The sequence below is a fragment of the Ranitomeya variabilis genome, chromosome 5 (genome assembly GCF_051348905.1).
Source record: "Ranitomeya variabilis isolate aRanVar5 chromosome 5, aRanVar5.hap1, whole genome shotgun sequence".
NCBI lineage: Eukaryota > Metazoa > Chordata > Amphibia > Anura > Dendrobatidae > Ranitomeya > Ranitomeya variabilis.
This window is the reverse complement of record NC_135236.1, coordinates 82408070-82426047: the sequence shown is the minus strand read 5'-3', so window position 1 is coordinate 82426047 and position 17978 is coordinate 82408070. Positions and strand designations below refer to the sequence as shown.

Sequence of the window (17978 nt, the reverse complement as noted above, 5' to 3'; positions counted from 1 at the left end):
CGTGTTCTGTACTTGAGCAATAAACTTCTACTTTTAGTGAGCGTTTCCCTGTCTGTACATGTGTCTGCACATGTGTCTGTATGTATCATACAGCGCAGGGCTATCAATGTCATATACATGGCTATAATAGGTGCAGGGGTTGCAATCGCACCCGGGCCCTGGAGCCTCGGGGGCCCAAAAGGTCCCTTTGGCCCATATGAAAAAAACAATTTCTATTAAAGACCTGCTGTAGGTTTTACATTTGTTGACTTCTGTCATTTGGCACAACTTACTCCATGGAACATCATCTACGGCAGGTGGAATGTACAGAATAAAATGAATGAATGATGCATGTATAATGCAGAACGCCGTGCACCTGCATCGCTGGTCAAGATGGCTGATCTCCAGGCTTTTGATGTGAGGTTGGAGCTACCGTGTATAGCAGAGCTCACTCCGCACTGCTCTTCCTGCAGAGGATTTTGGTGCAGGCACAGAGGAGGGGGGACGCAGCCTATAAATACACCAGGCTGTGTTTGGTGTTACAGCTCTGTGGGCGTTAGATGAAGACATGAGTGTATCTGCTATTCACTGCCTCTCAATCCTCCCCTGCAGCCACCTCTGCTATTCTTGTGCTGACCTCATCCGCAGCTTTAGCGCCCATTTCCCCGCGATGCCACTGTCCCTGCTGCCCAGCACCCTCCACCTACGCCACCTCCACTGCATTCCCCCAATTCTCTATTATTACCGATCATCACATCTACTTCTTGACTTCTATCTTGCATCCTCCACCCACATGATTGTCAGTCTCCATCATGTGCACAGTTCTGTGCTATTTCTCACACACGCACACCTCTTGGTATGCCTCCATCCTGCCATGAACACGCCTTTGTTCTTTCCCGGCGCACATTTTGTGCCACAATTTATGCAGCTCCCCTCCTTTTTCTATTGAAAGCAGGTGCTGCAGTGACACATTTTAGGACTCATCATTCTATATATAACCCAGTGTGTAGCTACTAGCACCCGAATCCATCTTTAATTAGACTGTAACAGCCCCCACCCTGCGGAGAGCCAGCACCTTTTGCTTTCTGCAATTCTTTATTTGCAAGTAATAGCTATTCTTGATCACCCCTTCTACCTATTGGGGTCCAGCCAGGCTCGGACTGGCCCATAGGGTAACAGGAGAATCTCCCGGTGGGCCCCTCTCTTGAGTTCTACACCAATACAGCATCTCATACCAGTGATGTAAATTGAACCTCATGGATGCTAATTTGAAATCTCCAGCAGAGTCACGATCACGGGGGCTTTGATAGTGTTGGACTTCTCATATGGGACAAACGTTCTTTTGGGCCCACCTTAGGCTCCATGCCCAAGTGCGACTGCAACCTACTGCATCTTCCATATAATTCTGCTCTTGTCTTCCACCCCTGCCAAATGGCAAATCGGGGATAGATATCCCACTCTACATGTGCGCACTTGCAAATTCTCCCAGAAAATCTGAGCAAAAAAGGCAAAACATCCATCTCAGACTCCCAGAAAAGATGGCAACTCTCCCCACCTTGCAATCCCTACAAAAACCTCCTGGACAGCAGAACTTTCCGAAGAGTGCAAACAGGGTGAAAAAAAAATTTGCCTTTGATTTTGCAACAAATTCATCCCAAAATCTGCATTCGTTTAACTCTATAAACTCATAGCGTGCACTGATGTGTGCAATGATGAGTGCTAACCGGCTACTCAAAAATCTTGTAACTTTTGGGATTTTTACACCAGCGCCAGCCAGCGCCTTCAAATTTTTGAAAAGTGGGCAGAGCTTAGCTGGGAATGGCCAAACTCAACATTATTTAAAGGGAACCTGTCACCTCTTTTTTGGCCTACGAGCTAAAAATATCAGTTAATTGAGTGTCAGTTATGCATTCCACAACTACTTCTGAAACCCCCTGACTCCCCAAGTATCACCCATAAAAACCTTTTTTATTGTTCCCGTGCTGTATGGTAATGTGTTTGGTCTGGTCCGATAGGCGTTGCTTCGGTTCCCTCACTCCACCCCTCCTCAGCTTGGCAAAAGCCGAAAAGCAGCAATGCGCATGTGCCACTCAATTAACGGATATTTTTAGCTGGTAGGCCAAAAAAGAGGTGACAGGTTCGCTTTAGCATAACTTATGACAGAAATGTACTCCAGTCCCTGTCTGGAGTACTTTTCTTGCCATGGCGCAGAGCATTTGAAAAATGTGCCAAATTCTTTAAGAGTCGCACACCCCAACGAGTTTAGTGCCTCTTACTCCAGCGCGCCTTTCTTGATGAGTCAGGAGCCATATGTTAATTTTATTTTGTACTGCTTGGTGGTTGTGATTGTCCTAGTAATAGTTGTATAATCTTCTTGGTATTTCATCACTAATATTCTAAAAATAAAAGTGTTTTACAAGGTTGTTGGACAAGCGGACTTCATAGACCATTATTCGGCCTTGTTCTCCAGGACACCATGACATTGCTTTCGCCTTGGCAGGTAGTTACTTTTCCTAAGGAGATAAGCAATTAAGTGGCCTAATTAAGCACTGTGTGCCATGGATGAGCACCTATTAGATACTCTAGATCCCAGGAACCCACTTCTCTATGTTTCTCTGTTTGCTCATCATTACCATAAAACATCCTTTATGCTTTGTAAAAAGGTCATATGCAAACCAAATTACAACCCCAAATTGAGACGCTGTGTAAAATGTGAAGAAAATAAGAATGCAATGATATGGAAGTCTTTTATGGCCATATTTTATTCACAGTAGAACATAGAACACAGACCAGACGGTGAATGTTAGACATTTTTCCATTTCATTTGAAAAAAATTAGCTCCTTTAGAAATTGATGGCAGCAGCACTTCTCAAGAACATTGGGACAGGGCCGTGTCTGCCACTATGTAACATTCCCTCTTTTTAACATCAGACTGTAGACATCTAGGAACTGATAAGAACAATTGCTGGAGTTTTGGGAGAGCAATATGGCGCCATTCTGATCTGATTCTAGCTGCTCTGCAGTCAGGCATCTTCTTTGCCGGATTTTTCATTTCATAATGCGCCAAATATTTTCTATTGATGGAAGGTCTGGACTACAGGCAGCCGGTTCATCACCCGGACTCTTCTTCTGTGAAGCCATGATGGTGATGGATGCAGTATGTGGTTTAGCATTGTCTTGCTGAAATATGCAAGGGCTTCCCTGAAATGGACGTTGTCTGGATGGGAACATATGCTGGACTAACACCTCTATATAATGATCGGCGTTGATAGTGCGTTATAAGATGCCCGTGCCATCGGCACTAATGCTGCCCCATACCATCGTGGGTGCAGGAACTGTGAGCTGATAACAAGCTGGATGGTCCCTCTCCTCTTGAGTCTGCAGGACACGGCATTTGTGGTTTCCATAAAGATTTTAAAGGGCCACTGTCACCCCCCTCCAGCCGTTATAAACTAAAAGAGCCACCTTGTGCAGCAGTAATGCTGCATTCTAACAAGGTGGCTCTTTTAGTTTTAGGTTCAAGTATACCCCAAATAAAGCGTTTTTATACTTAGCCACAATTCCTGTCTCTAGCCAGGTAGGCGGGTCCTCACTCCCCAGCTTGACCAGCTCCTCTGCCGTCACTCCAATCTTCCTGCGCTTTCGCTGCCGCCCCCTCAGCGCTGTTATCGTTTCAGAACCGGCACCTGCACTGTGTACTGGTGTCCTGCGCAGACGCAGTAAGCTCTGGCCGTCTGACGTTCCAGACAGGCTTGCACACTGCACCTGCATTGCGGCCAGCCACCTTTGGAATCCCCACCCCGCACTGTGCATAATGCATAACACATAGTGTGGGGCTGGGATTCCAAAGGTGGGTGGCCGCAATGCCCGCGCAGGCGCAGTGTGCAAGCCTGTCTGGAACGTCAACGGCCAGAGCTTACTGCATCTGCGCAGGACACCAGTACACAGTGCAGGTGCCGGTTCTGAAGCGATAACAGCGCTGAGGGGGCGGCAGCGAAAGCGCAGGAAGATTGGAGTGACGGCAGAGGAGCTGGCCAAGCTGGGGAGTGAGGACCCGCCTACCTGGCTAGAGACAGGAATTGTGGCTAAGTATAAAAACGCTTTATTTGGAGTATACTTGAACCTAAAACTAAAAGAGCCACCTTGTTAGAATGTAGCATTACTGCTGCACAAGGTGGCTCTTTTAGTTTATAACGGCTGGAGGGGGTGACAGTGGCCCTTTACGGTTTGATTCATCTGACCACAGAACAGTATTCCATTTTGCCTAAGTCCATTTTAAATTAACTTTGGCTCAGAGAAGATGGCAGCGTTTCTGGGTTGTGTTGATACAGGGCTTCTTCTTTGTATAATAGAGCTTTATCTTACATTTGTGGTTTGCACGGTGAACTGTGTTCACAGACAATGATTTCTGAAGGTATTCCTGAGCCCATGCAGGTATTTGCAAGACCGAATTATGCCCGTTTTTAATGCAGTGCAGCCTGTGTGGGTCCATAGATCACGAGCATCCAGTATTGACCGTCGGCCTCGTCCCTTCTGCATATGTATTTTTCCAGAATATCTGAACCTTTTGTTGATATTATGTACTGTAAATGGTGTAATATTCAAAATCTTTGCAGTTTCATGTTAAGGAACATTTTTCTGAAATTGTTCCACAATTTTTAGATGCAGTCATTCACAGATTGATGAATCTCTGACCATCTTTGCTTCTGAGAGACTCTGCCTCTCTTACATGCTCTTTTTAAATGCAGTCATGGGACCAAGCTAAAAATTAATCCTCCAGCTGTTTATTAATAGCACTTATTTTTCCAGCTTTTTCTTAACGCTGTCCCATCTTTTTTGAGATGTGTTGTTGCTATCAGTTTCTAAATGATTTTTTTTTTCAAATGAAATGTAAAAATGTCTAACTTTCGACTTCTGATCTGTTCTATTTTTTGTGTGTGATTAAAATATGACCATAAGAGATTTCCAAATCGTTACATTCTTGTTTTCTTTACATTTTACACAGCGTCACAACTTTTTTGGAATCAGAGCTGGGATGTCCCCTTTAATGAGGACCTTCCACTGGATTTTTTAGTTTAAACTGAGTATCTCCTCTGCTCCACTGATTCTGGAACAGTTTTTTTTTCTTCTGTACCCTCCATTTTTTCAAAGTCATGTTTCCCTCCCGGCAATAATCCTGCAAACTTTCCCTTTAACCAAGAGTCTATACCAAGGGTCTTTTCTGTCGGCGCCGCCATGCTCTGACTGGCCAGCGTCAGAGAAGAAAAACGCAAACACCTCCAGAGAAGTTCCATTGTATCCACCCAGTTGGTTGGGAAAATATGCATCATTTTTACTGGGTGGCATAACTTTGTAACGGAGGGGCGTAGAAGAAAGAGAAAAACTGTTTGGGAATCAGTGGAGCAGCGCCAATTGGAGGAGGTACGTAGTTTAAATTAAAAAATTCAGTGAAACGTCCTCCTCTTTAATACCAAAAAATGTGTTGCATGTTTTGTATTTTATGGCGTTTGGAATCTATATCTTTGACTTGTGTTCTGTGTCCCAGGGTCACAGGAGGGGAGCTATTTGAGGATATTGTGGCAAGAGAATATTACAGTGAAGCTGATGCCAGGTGAGCACCCTCCTGACCAAGAGTACCCTTCCCCTTACACCTCATCCCTATCCCCTTCCAGCCAATGTCAAAATGACTTGTTAGCTTGCCTCGGTGTAAATCACATACATATTTCTTGAACAAAAATGAAATCTAAATGTGTTAACCAATTGAGGGGCTGTAATTTTTCCTAGAAGAAGGGCTATCGCTCTATATTTCAGGTGATGCAACTTTTCTTTTGGCCTCCAAATTGACAATAGACATGTAATACAGTCCAATATCATCACTGTTTCTCCATATCCAGGAGCCTGCAGTTTCATCTTGCCCACACAGCAGTATTGAGGATTGTCATATCCACAGTGCGCCTCGTTTATCAAAACCAACAGTACGTTGTCTTTCTTGCTCATAGCAACCAATCAGAGAACAGCTTTCATTGTCCCACGACAGTCTGAGAAATGAAAGCTGACCTCTGATTGGTTACTAAGGCTGTTTTACTGTTAGTTTGGATAAACAAGGCCTTCTAGGCCTCATCTATCAAGTGTGTTTCCTGTTGAAATCAGAGTCCAGTTATCTTGACCCATGAGGTCCTCTGGGTCCCATTTGTGATAATTAATTCCCGCAGAAACCGAATGAGTCGCTCGTTGCTATTAAATAAGTTATGGCCTCTGGTTGCTATGGGCAACAGCTCTTTTTTGTCCACACCAGATTTGATAAATGGGGTCTTTTTTTTTTTTAGAAAAAATTATTTTTTCGTACTACCAGTGATGACTGGCAGAGCATGCTGAGACTTCTAGTGTAACACCACACAGAGCGGCAGGCAGCCTGTTTGTAGTGCGCAGTCCCTGTATAGTCCTGCATGCTGCCTCTATTCTAATGTGATGTTTCGTGATGTTAAGACACTGTGTTTTCTCCTCTTGTCCCCTTCTTCCTTTTCTCAATCTGTTTTCTCCCTCCGTCTCTTTTCCCTTTCTGTGATATATTGGTGGTGTTTATACTGTTGTTACCATGCATATTGTCTGCCTTTTTACCTGGTGCACGGTTTTCCCACATGTCTCTCGTGCCATCCATCCTTTTCCGCATGCCACCCACCACTTCCTTACTACTGTACCCTTTCCCGCCATCATATACCCAAATGTCATATGCTTTGTATCCCTGATGTGCTCTCACCCCCCTCCCCACTTATTTGTCCCATCTCATCGTCCTCCTATACCACCCTGTGGGTCTGCTGGTTTTTGTTTTACAGTCACTGTCTCCATCAGATATTAGAAAGTGTTTGTTTCACACACTCCTGTGACATTGTACACAGGGACTTGAAGGTTAGTATTCCTAAAGGGGAGGGGGTGACATGGCATGGGGGTCCCAGGTGAGAACTGGCACATGGTGGGTACTGCACCCCTCACATCACTATATCATCTGGCTCTGGAGACACAGTGCATGGGGGAGCAAGAGAGGATGGTGCAAAGCAATGACCGGAATGTGCATCCAGGCGGGCATGAAGGGGTGCAACCGAAAACTGCTTATCTATTAAAAGGCTGTGCAGCAACAAGCGACTTATGCACCCGTACACACTGAGGTGTGCGCTGGGGTCTGCCTAAGGAACTTAATTAAACATACATATGTTGTAGGTACTACTTAGTGATAAAAACAGCACACATCAAGTACACACGTGGCGCATGCTTGCATGAAAAAAAGTCCATTCAGGCACCATGTAATATACCCCAATAACACTGCATGCCCTGCCTGATCCTATAGCTAACCAGGTCTGCCCTTTTGTCTACAATTGGCAATCTGGCATGGTTAGAGACATGTAACGTGATCAGTAAATCTGGGGCTGCATGACGATTTTGGCCACGAACCAGGTTGTGCCGCTGCTACATTGTGGCATAATGCCAATAAATGGGGTCTCAACATGTCCCACAAAGAACTACGACCATGAAAAGCAAGTTGCAAAAAAATCAGACTTTTTGCAACTTGCTTGTCGCAGTCACGCTATTTTGCAACCCCATGTATTTGCGCTGTGCCGCGATGTAGCAGCGGCATAGAACCATCTTAAATCACGTGTCTTGGTTCACGGTTAAAGCCACTGTGTAGCCCGAGCCTAGGTGCAAGTGCTTGATTGTCCAAGGTACTGGGTGAACCAATATTTCTAAAAAACATAAATTTACTGAAAACATCAACAGCAAAAGACTCATAGTGATACCAACTGGTCCACTTTTAACCTATCTGGTAACAGTCCTGTGCAGAGTGATAGAACCGTATGCTCATGTGTATAGGGCCGCCAATCGTCTTCCAGAAGGTACGACACCGAATCCTTACTGCATTAGATCAATCCTGCAATATATGTATGTTTCTATAGTATGAATTGTATGAGTTGTGACTATCCGAGCACAATACTCTCTGTTTATTGCCCCGTTTGTGTCATGTTGCATTATTTTTTTTAGCTTTATTACTGCCATCTCGGTGCCTGCAGTCCCCATCTTTCAGCTATTCTCTTTATCCAACTTTGTCCGACCCAATAAACAGAGTCCGCGTTACCCAGTTTTTGAAAAAGAAGTCCAAGTTGCAGCATGCACAGCTCTGCGCACCTGCCCATGGGGACATGGGGATGGATAGCATTTCAGGAGAACAGGACAGAGCCTGTGGCGTGATGCTCTGTAATTCGTTGCATGATGTGCACTGCATCCTATAGACTCATATCTGCCCTCTCTTCTCTCTCCTCCAGTCATCCGTACTCTTCTTCTCCCCTTTATAGAGTTTTAATCCAGTCCTCTGCTTTCTTCTTTCTTGCCCCTGTAGTATATAGACTTATTCCTCATCTTCTCCCCTAGTTTTCTCATCACATTACACTTCTCATTCCCTCTCCTCCTCCTCGCCGCTTTGTTTCTTATGCTTGTTTTTTGCTGGCTTTGGCACCTATTTTTAGTCTATCTCCTCCTCCATCTGTCTCTTCTATGTCCTCCCCCTCCTGTGCTCTCTCCTGTCTCTTCCATGTGTCTCTCAATTACAATATTCTCTGTCCCACACCCATCCTAATGATCATGGTCATCATTGCATGTGTGCCCCTACTCCATTACTGGACTCTACTATAAACGTGAGCTGAAGGACCAGAGGTCACAAAGCTTTTCATGGTTCAAAATTATGTCATCTCATGCACCACTCCGAGGTGTGCGCAACCTAGGTGCAACTCCTCACAATATTACCAAACCCCACAAAATTCGAAATATCCATGGTACCAGACGTTCTTTAGGAAATAGTGGAGACACGATATGTGAATGGTAAAAAGTGCTTATATTGTACGGTCCACCTGTAGCGCCCCCACTGCCGCAGGGCCGAGGGGTACCCGATACCGGGCCTCTGAGTCTCTGCTCTGGGGTTGTCACGGTGGCTAGGCCCGGTCCGTGACCCTGCCGAGGGGCGTACAGTGATAGATATGATGGATGATGGTAGTGGAGGTGGTGCGGCGCAATAAATAACGAGGACACCAGGTTGCAGTCTCTTTACCTCTTTACTGAAGATCTCTGGGTCCTCAGTCCGGAATCCGGATAACCAGGCTGCGCAAGTCCAGCCGGTCCAATGGCACCTCCAGAGTTCTCTTTACAGGTGGAAATCTGTGCCTTCCTTCTAGCGCTATATGTTGTGGTCCTTCCCTGCTGTGCTTACGGAAAGTCCCCACAACTGTTGTGTCTGTTTCTTAAGTTCCCTCACAACTCGGTTAGATGATGTTCTGCTAATCCTCCGTCCCTCCCTGATGTTACGGTTGGAACGGCACCCGTATGACGGGTAGGCTCGGAGCTCTTCCGGGACCCTAGAGTCGCCCCTCTCCACAGGTTGCCCCCCAAGACTGCATAGGTGATTTAGATGAGACAGCCCGCCTTTGACTGACTGTCCTGCCGTTGGTTTAGAGTATTGCTTGAAGCTGAATATTGTAATACTCCCTCGGCGTTCCGGCCGCCGGTTATGCGCCTCAGTAGGATGTTGCCTCGGTCTTACAGCACGACCCCTACTGGTATTCTCCTTGTTGCTTTGATCTCGTTTCTCACTCAGCACAATCTATCTCGCTTCCAATCCCTCCTTGGGCGCCGCCGCTATACTAAGCAGGCACGGTCCCGTTACGTTCGCTCAAGTTGCCAAGTCTCTGTCAGGATCCCACCCCTGACAGGGACCCTACTGAATCTTCTCCTGCAACACCCTCTGCCACAAGGTGTTGCCTGGCTCCAACCCAGTCAGCTTTCTCTCTAACTTCCTGCCTGACCCCCAGTTTTACCAGTGTTGTGGAGAGTGGCCTAGTAAATAGAACCCTTAGCTCCCCCTGGAGGCCCAGCGGTGAAATGTATTGGTGTCTGTGATACCTGCTCAGATGAACTCCTTCAGTGCCATCAGACGTACCATAGCTCCCCTTAGTGGCGGAGCCACAGTACTGCAACGACCAGGACTCTGGGGCGCTGCACTCCCCCCCGGTTAAATCCAGTACTCCGGGACTGGGAAGAAAACAACAATACAGATTAGCAAAAAGACATACAATTTGTTGAGTGCAAATAACAATAAGTATACTTGAACAGAGCTTCCCTTTATGGGAGGTGAGGACACTTGAACGTTACAAACAAGGTTAAATATCATAGCAACATGCTATAAGTAACTGTTCTTACCCAACCGGGTATTCTACTTAGTACAAATTCTTGAACAATAATTTAACATTGCCTTTAAGGACGTACACTCTGAATCCGCTAAAGACCTTCTTATAATCACATTATAAGGCAATTTAACTTTTACATTCTCCTTCTTTAAATCTGCAGGACCGCCTGTCCTAACGGCACCAGACCTACTGCCTCTCCTTTCTTACAGGACCGCTCCTTTCAGCCCGAGCCTTCTGTCTCTTCAACTACTATACACAGTATAGAACATAACATTACTTTCAGTTTAGGATCAATGAGCCATCTCTATATGGCTCCTAAGAGGACTCACTAACTAACCCCTACGGGTTCACTTTCTGTCCTCATTTTCTATCAACATTATCAAACATTTTCTATAAAACATTAAACTTTCTCATTACTTTCTTACTGACATGTAATGCACCCCTACGGGCCCACTGCATCTTTCTTCTAACTTTCACTTTCCTTCGGGGAACATTATCAGCATTCTTTTACAATTAACTATTTAGTTACATTAACGATTACATATCAGCATTATCACTTTACTGTTCTAAGGCAGTATTACTCATAAGTACACAGATTAACATCCCCTTTAAGAGGGGGCCAAGTCTTTATGAGGTAGCATATCTTCTCAGGCTACCAGTCCATACTCATCAAAGGCTCCGGTGCGGTATCTTCGCAAAGAGTCTCTCTTTAAGTAAAACCAGTAGGGAGCACCTTTAAGAAGGTGCAAACTATTTACAAAAAGTTTGTATCATGCACTGTTCATGATTGCGGCAGTTCTGAAAACTTGTGCAAAACTTAGAAAAACAAACAAAACAATAGGGATCCCGGGTCAACAAAGGGATCCCTTTAAAAGTTAACCCTAAATGGGTTTAGCAGCAAAACAGTAGAAAACAAACAGTTAACTATTTACAGTTTCAGGTTTCCGAGGTTTAGTTGGACGGCTTCCAGGGCTGTACCTGGCACTTAACCCCTCTTGGCCTGGGAAAAGTGAGGTACAGGGTTACACCCAGTGCTGGACAAACGCCGTTAATCCGTCTTTCATGTACGGTTAAATCATGCGCAGCGATGGAGGTCCGCGCAGCTTGAGTATGGGCATTTGCTGCAGCAGAGGTAGCGGCTGCTGCAAGGTCAGTCACTGGAACAGAGTCAGCAGCTGTGGCACTAGCAGTCACTGAAGTGGTGTCAGTAGTCAGGGCAGGGTCGTCTCTCATACCTGCTTCAGATGCGGTCCCTCCGGTGCCGGTCTGCTCCGTCTCCGCTGGGGTCTGGAACGCTGGTAGCGGGGCCTTGTGCTGCGACGCTGTCATCTCTGCTTGCAGCACCTCGCTTTCCGGCAGGGCCTTGCTTCCCAGCTTCGGAGCGCTGGACCTTCTTTCCTGATCCGGACCAAGCGAGGCTGCCGACAGAAATCTGGGGAGGCTCTCGATGATGGCCTTCTTCCACCCGGCCCCAGTGCTCAGCTGCGTCCGCCGGGGTCGGTCGCTGAGCTCGTCCACTCCGGCCTGCAGGAATTCAGCATCAGCGGTGGAGGCCTGGTTGCGGTGCCCCTCCGGGTGGCTGGGGGAGTCCTCTGCTCCGAACCCACGCTCCGGCTCCGGGCGGCTCGCCATGGCGTCCTCCATGTTGCTCACTGCTTCTTCCTGGTCCTTTTCCCGCTCTCTCCTCCATGGGCGGTTTCGCTTTCGTTGTCTCCGCTCACCATTAAGGATCAGGAGGCGGATCTCGGCTGCTGACGGACACGTCCTCAAGGGGCCGAGATATTTAGACTGGGCGGCCATTGTCTTTCGCGCTCTTCAGCTTGTTCACGCCCACTTCCACGCCCTTCTTCTGCTCCTGCGCTCTCCTTAGCGCTGTAATGGCGGCGGTTTTGGTGGGAACTTCTGGCGGCAAGTGGCAACACACAGTCCTTGTAATAAAGCACAGTCCATGCATGATAAATCACAGTTCCAAGGCACACATGACCTGATTCTTCAGGCTTAAGTAGATCCTGTTCGTGACGCCAAGTTGTAGCGCCCCCACTGCCGCAGGGCCGAGGGGTACCCGATACCAGGCCTCTGAGTCTCTGCTCTGGGGTTGTCACGGTGGCTAGGCCCGGTCCGTGACCCTGCCGAGGGGCGTACAGTGATAGATATGATGGATGATGGTAGTGGAGGTGGTGCGGTGCAATAAATAACGAGGACACCAGGTTGCAGTCTCTTTACCTCTTTACTGAAGATCTCTGGGTCCTCAGTCTGGAATCCGGATAACCAGGCTGCGCAAGTCCGGCCGGTCCAATGGCACCTCCAGAGTTCTCTTTACAGGTGGAAATCTGTGCCTTCCTTCTAGCGCTATGTGTTGCGGTCCTTCCCTGCTGTGCTTATGGAAAGTCCCCACAACAGTTGTGTCTGTTTCTTAAGTTCCCTCACAACTCGGTTAGATGATGTTCTGCTAATCCTCCATCCCTCCCTGATGTTACGGTTGGAACGGCACCCGTATGACGGGTAGGCTCGGAGCTCTTCCGGGACCCTAGAGTCGCCCCTCTCCACAGGTTGCCCCCCAAGACTGCATAGGTGATTTAGATGAGACAGCCTGCCTTTGACTGACTGTCCTGCCATTGGTTTAGAGTATTGCTTGAAGCTGAATATTGTAATACTCCCTCGGCGTTCCGGCCGCCGGTTGTGCGCCTCAGTAGGATGTTGCCTCGGTCTTACAGCACGACCCCTACTGGTATTCTCCTTGTTGCTTTGATCTCGTTTCTCACTCAGCACAATCTATCTCGCTTCCAATCCCTCCTTGGGCGCCGCCGCTATACTGAGCAGGCACGGTCCCGTTACGTTCGCTCAAGTTGCCAAGTCTCTGTCAGGATCCCACCCCTGACAGGGACCCTACTGAATCTTCTCCTGCAACACCCTCTGCCACAAGGTGTTGCCTGGCTCCAACCCAGGCAGCTTTCTGTCTAACTTCCTGCCTGACCCCCAGTTTTACCAGTGTTGTGGAGAGTGGCCTAGTAAATAGAACCCTTAGCTCCCCCTGGAGGCCCGGCGGTGAAATGTATTGGTGTCTGTGATACCTGCTCAGATGAACTCCTTCAGTACCATCAGACGTACCATAGCTCCCCTTAGTGGCGGAGCCACAGTACTGCAACGACCAGGACTCTGGGGCGCTGCACAGCCATCATCACCAACCAGTATGTGTATACTACAGACACAGAGGCCTATTAAGTGCATGGAGGGGGTGTGTGAGGGTCCTGATCTTGAAGAAAATATTGTATGGGCAAAACAGGAATGGGTGAATAAGTATGGCGATAGGCCAGTCTAAAGATATGCGTTTTTAGGCCATGCTTAAAACTGTGAGTATTGGGAATTAATCGGATTATCCTGGGTAAAATGCAACGTTTCAGCCACATAGGGCTTTTCTCAAGCCATATATATATGACGTGAGAGAGGGCCTATGCGTCCGAACCGTCACATTTTTTTAGACTGTGTATGCTGTGACCAATAAATATAATTTTTTGGAGGAGAACATTTGGTGCCTTGGATATTTCAAACATAGCTTTTCATACTTGGTGCATCTATATATCTATCTGTCTGTCTATCTATCTATCTATCTATCTATCTATCTATCTATCGATCTATCTACAGTGGGGGAAATAAGTAATTGATCCCTTGCTGATTTTGTAAGTTTGCCCACTGACAAAGACATGAACAGTCTATAATTTTAAGGGTAGGTTAACATTGAGAGATAGAATATCAAAAATCAAATCCAGAAAATCACATTGTATAAATTCTGTAAATTTATTTGCATTGTGCAGTGAGAAATAAGTATTTGATCCCTCTGGCAAACAAGACTTAATACTTTGTGGTAAATCCCTTATTGGCAAGCACAGCAGTCAGACATTTTTGTAGCGGTTGATGATGAGGTTTGCGTACATGTCAGGAGGAATTTTGGTTCACTCCTCTTTGCAGATCATCTCTTAATCATTAATATTTTGAGGCTGTCGCTTGGCAACTCAGAGCTTCGACTCCCTCCATAAGTTTTCTATGGGATTGAGGTTGGGAGACTGGCTAGGCCACTCCATGACCTTAATGTGCTTCTTTTTGAGCTACTCCTTTGTTGCCTTGGCTGTATGTCTTGGGTCAATGTCTTGGAAGACCCTGCCACGATCCATTTTTAATGTCCTGGTGGAGGGAATGAGGTTGTCACTCAGGATTTTACGGTACATGGCTCCATCCATTCTCCCATTGATGCGGTGAAGTAGTCCTGTGTAGTAATGAGCGAGTGTACTTGTTGCTTGGGTTTTCCCGAGCACGCTCAGGTGATCTCAGAGTATTTGTTAGTGTTCAGAGATTTAGTTTTCCTTGCCACAGCTGAATGATTTACAGCTGCTAGCCAGCTTGAATACATGTGGGGATTCCCTAGCAACCAGGCAACCCCCACATGTACTCAGGCTGGCTAACAGCCGTAAATCATGCAGCTGTGTCCACAAAAACTAAATCTCCGAGCACTTACAAATACTTGGAAAACCCGAGCAACAAGTATACTCACTCATCACTAGTCCTGTGCCCTTAGCAGAGATACACCCCCAAAACATAATATTTCCACCTCCATGCTTGACAGTGGGGACAGTGTTCTTTGGGTCATAGGCAGCATTTCTCTTCCTCCAAACATGAGTTGAGTTAATGCCAAAGAGATCAATGTCTGTCTCATCTGACCACAGCACCTTCTCCCAATCACTCACAGAATCATCCAGGTGTTCATTGGCAGACTTCAGATGGGCCTGCACATATGCCTTCTTGAGCAGGGGGACCATGTGGGCACTGAAGGATTTTAAACCTTTAAGGTGTAATGTGTTACCAATGGTATTCTTGGTTACTGTGGTCCCAGCTGCTTTGAGATCATTAACAAGTTCCTTCCATGTAGTTTTACACTGATCTCTCACCATCCTCATGATCAAGGATACCCAGCGAGGTGAGATTTTGCATGGTGCCCCAGATCGATGTTGATTGACAGTCATTTTGTCTTTCTTTCATTTTCTTACCATAGCACCAACCGTTGTCTCCTTCTCACCCAGCATCTTACTTATGGTTTTGTAGCCCATTCCAGCATTGTGCAGGTCTATGATCTTGTCCCTGACATCCTTACAAAGCTCTTTGGTCTTGCCCATGTTGTAGAGGTTAGAGTCTGACTGATTAATTGAGTCTGTGGACAGGAGTCTTTTATAAAGGTGACTATGTAAGACAGCTGTCATTAGTGCAGGTAACGAGTTGATTAGGAGCCAGAACTCTTAATGGTTGGTAGGGGATCAAATACTTATTTCTCACTGCAAAATGAAAATAAATATATATAATTTATACAAAGAGGGGGGGCTGTATTGGGTGCAGCTAAAAGGAAGCCCCCACATGACTGCGTTGCCATGGGGAGGAGTGGAGAATTTTTTAAAAGAGATAAATAGGTGTCTCAGGATTGGTAGGTTTAGGTATGGGGCGGGGTTTTGTTAGAATCAGGAGGTGGGGGCTGGGGAAAAAGTGCGGGAAGGGATCAGTCTTGCTGTGACAGGTGAAGAGAGTGGACCTGCTGCCACAGCGTTTACTCACCATGGCCACAGTGGACAGCTTGGTCGCCCAGCTTCGTAGGGAGGCTCGGTCCAGTGGGGCCGGATGGCTCGAGGAGCAGCTCACTGGGCTGCTGGGAGACAGCGGGAGCCGGGGCAGCAGGACCAGGAGGACGAGGCTGCCCGAGAGATTGTCCCCCGAGGTGACACCACGCGGCAGACGCAGGCCGTGGAGCCCCTCCTGGGACCCTGCGGGGGCTGTGGGACGCGGTGCAGCCACACCGCCCGCCCCCTCCTCCGGCAGGAATCCATCCGGCGGCTCTGCCGGCGCGAGGCGACGAGGCGCTGGGACGATGGTGCAGGCACGACCAGTCGCCAGCGCTGCACCGGAAGTCAGGGCCGCACCGGAAGTGTGGCCTAGCATCGGGCGCGAGGGCGCCGCAGCGCCAGGGACTACAGCCAGGACCCGCCGGGGAGCAGCTCCAGCGGCGGCGGCATCTGCGACGGGGAGAGGAAGGAGCCCAGCGAGGGCAGCACCAACAAGGAGCCTGGAGGCGGACAGGACAGCGGCGGGCGCACCGGGACCACGGCCGCACGGTGCACCCGGCTTGGGGACAGGTCGGCAGAGCAGGATGTCGGGCAGGCGGGCTGCAGTGGTTCGGCAGGGATCGGGACGCGGTCGTGCCGCGGGAGTGGCGGCCAGAGGGGCCAGTCCGGCTGAAGAGCACAGAGGACCTACGGAGGATGCCAGGTCGAGATCCAGCAGGAGGTCGAGGGACCGGTCGCCTTCGCCAGTCTCGGTCCCCCCTGGTGACGTGGAGGCCAGGGGCGTGGGCCTGGGGCAACTGAGTGGCAGCATTGACTCCGGGAGCGATCATCGTGACGAGGGAGAGCGGCAGGATTCAGGAGGCACGGCTGGTGGGGACACAGCACCTGCGCAGCCCCGTGAGTATATGTCCTGTCTTTTTCCTGTGCCGGGTGTGGCGGGGTTAGCGGAGCGGGGTGGGGGTGGTAGTGCAGGAGTTCCGGGCGATAGAGAGCTTTTGGTGGGTATGTCGCAGATTTTGAGGAGTATGGATGGTGGGGTGGTGGATGGTCTGGGCGCGTCGCCCACAGGGGCTTGGTTGCCAGATTCTGGTCGCGGAGCGGGGGGGGGCTAGCAAGATTGCGAGCTCTGGTAGCGGGCCGCCGGCTCCAGTGGCTGGGGTGTCGGTGTCGGTGCAAATTGAGACGGGGAAGAGCGATGCGGTGAAGTTAGATGATAGGGCGAAGGGAGAGGTCTACGTGTGTTTTGAGCGCCCGCTGGGGGCCCATTTGAAGAAAGAGGTGAAGGAAAAAATTTGGAAGGATGAATACTTGGAGATTTTCTCTCTCCTTCCTTTGGAAAAATTTAACTTGGACAAAGGAAAGAAAGATGATAGGAAGAGGAGGAAAAGAGACGTTGGCGCTTGATTCCTCAGACGTTCGTAAACTGGCAGCAGGCTTTTGCCATTCTGGCGAGTGTTATAGGAGAGAAATCCCCAGAGAATAGCTCGGGCCTTTTTTGTTATTTTGATGCCATTGGAGAAGCACATTGTACTTATGGGGGCCAGGCCTGGCTGCGATACGATGAACAATTTAGGCAGCGGAAAGCGGTTAGCCCCGAGATAAAATGGGATCAAAAGGACATTGGATTGTGGTTGAAGGTGATGGCCCCTGTGCGATATGGGCAGTCCTTTCAGGGGGGCGGGGGGGTAGCAGTCAGCAGTCAGGACAAGGTGGAGGAGGACAGGGGTCACAGGGGGCAAAGGAATGAACGGGGACTTGCTGGCAATTTAATGATGGCCAGTGCAAGTATGGCGCTACCTGCAAGTTTAAACACGTGTGCTCACATTGTAACGGGGCCCCACACGGGGCATCTAAGTGTTTCAAAAAATCAAGGGGCAAGCCACCAGTGGGTGGCGGTCAAGGGGGTGACGCCAGTGAGGCTTCAAAAGATGGCCCCCTATCTAAATAGATACCCGGACCGTCAAAAGGCGGAGGTTATTAGGGACGGTTCTCTTGACGGTTTTAAGATTCCTCACCCGACGCATGTGGTCCCCTTTTCTACAAAAAATTTGAGGTCAGCAAGTTTGCATACGGAGGTTGTTACGGCTAAGTTGGCAAAAGAGGTCGAATTGGGAAGAATGGCGGGGCCGTTTAGTTCGTTGCCCATGGCAGGTGTGATTGTTTCCCCGCTCGGGGT

At 48.3% G+C, this 17978-nt stretch overlaps 1 protein-coding gene across 22 annotated transcripts in view; it reads left to right on the top strand.

The window, feature by feature from the left end:
* The window catches only part of CAMK2B (calcium/calmodulin dependent protein kinase II beta), a 181075-nt gene that overhangs the window by 111368 nt on the left and 51729 nt on the right, over positions 1 to 17978 (top strand). For 17 of the 22 annotated variants that reach the window (XM_077262711.1, XM_077262700.1, XM_077262713.1 and 14 more), the window contains one exon: positions 5525 to 5590. In XM_077262711.1, coding sequence (XP_077118826.1) covers positions 5525 to 5590 — 66 coding nt within the window. Of the gene's footprint in view, positions 1 to 5524; positions 5591 to 6812; positions 6886 to 17978 lie in introns of all 22 variants that reach the window. The other 5 variants (XM_077262714.1, XM_077262702.1, XM_077262698.1 and 2 more) reach the window with 1 other exon arrangement.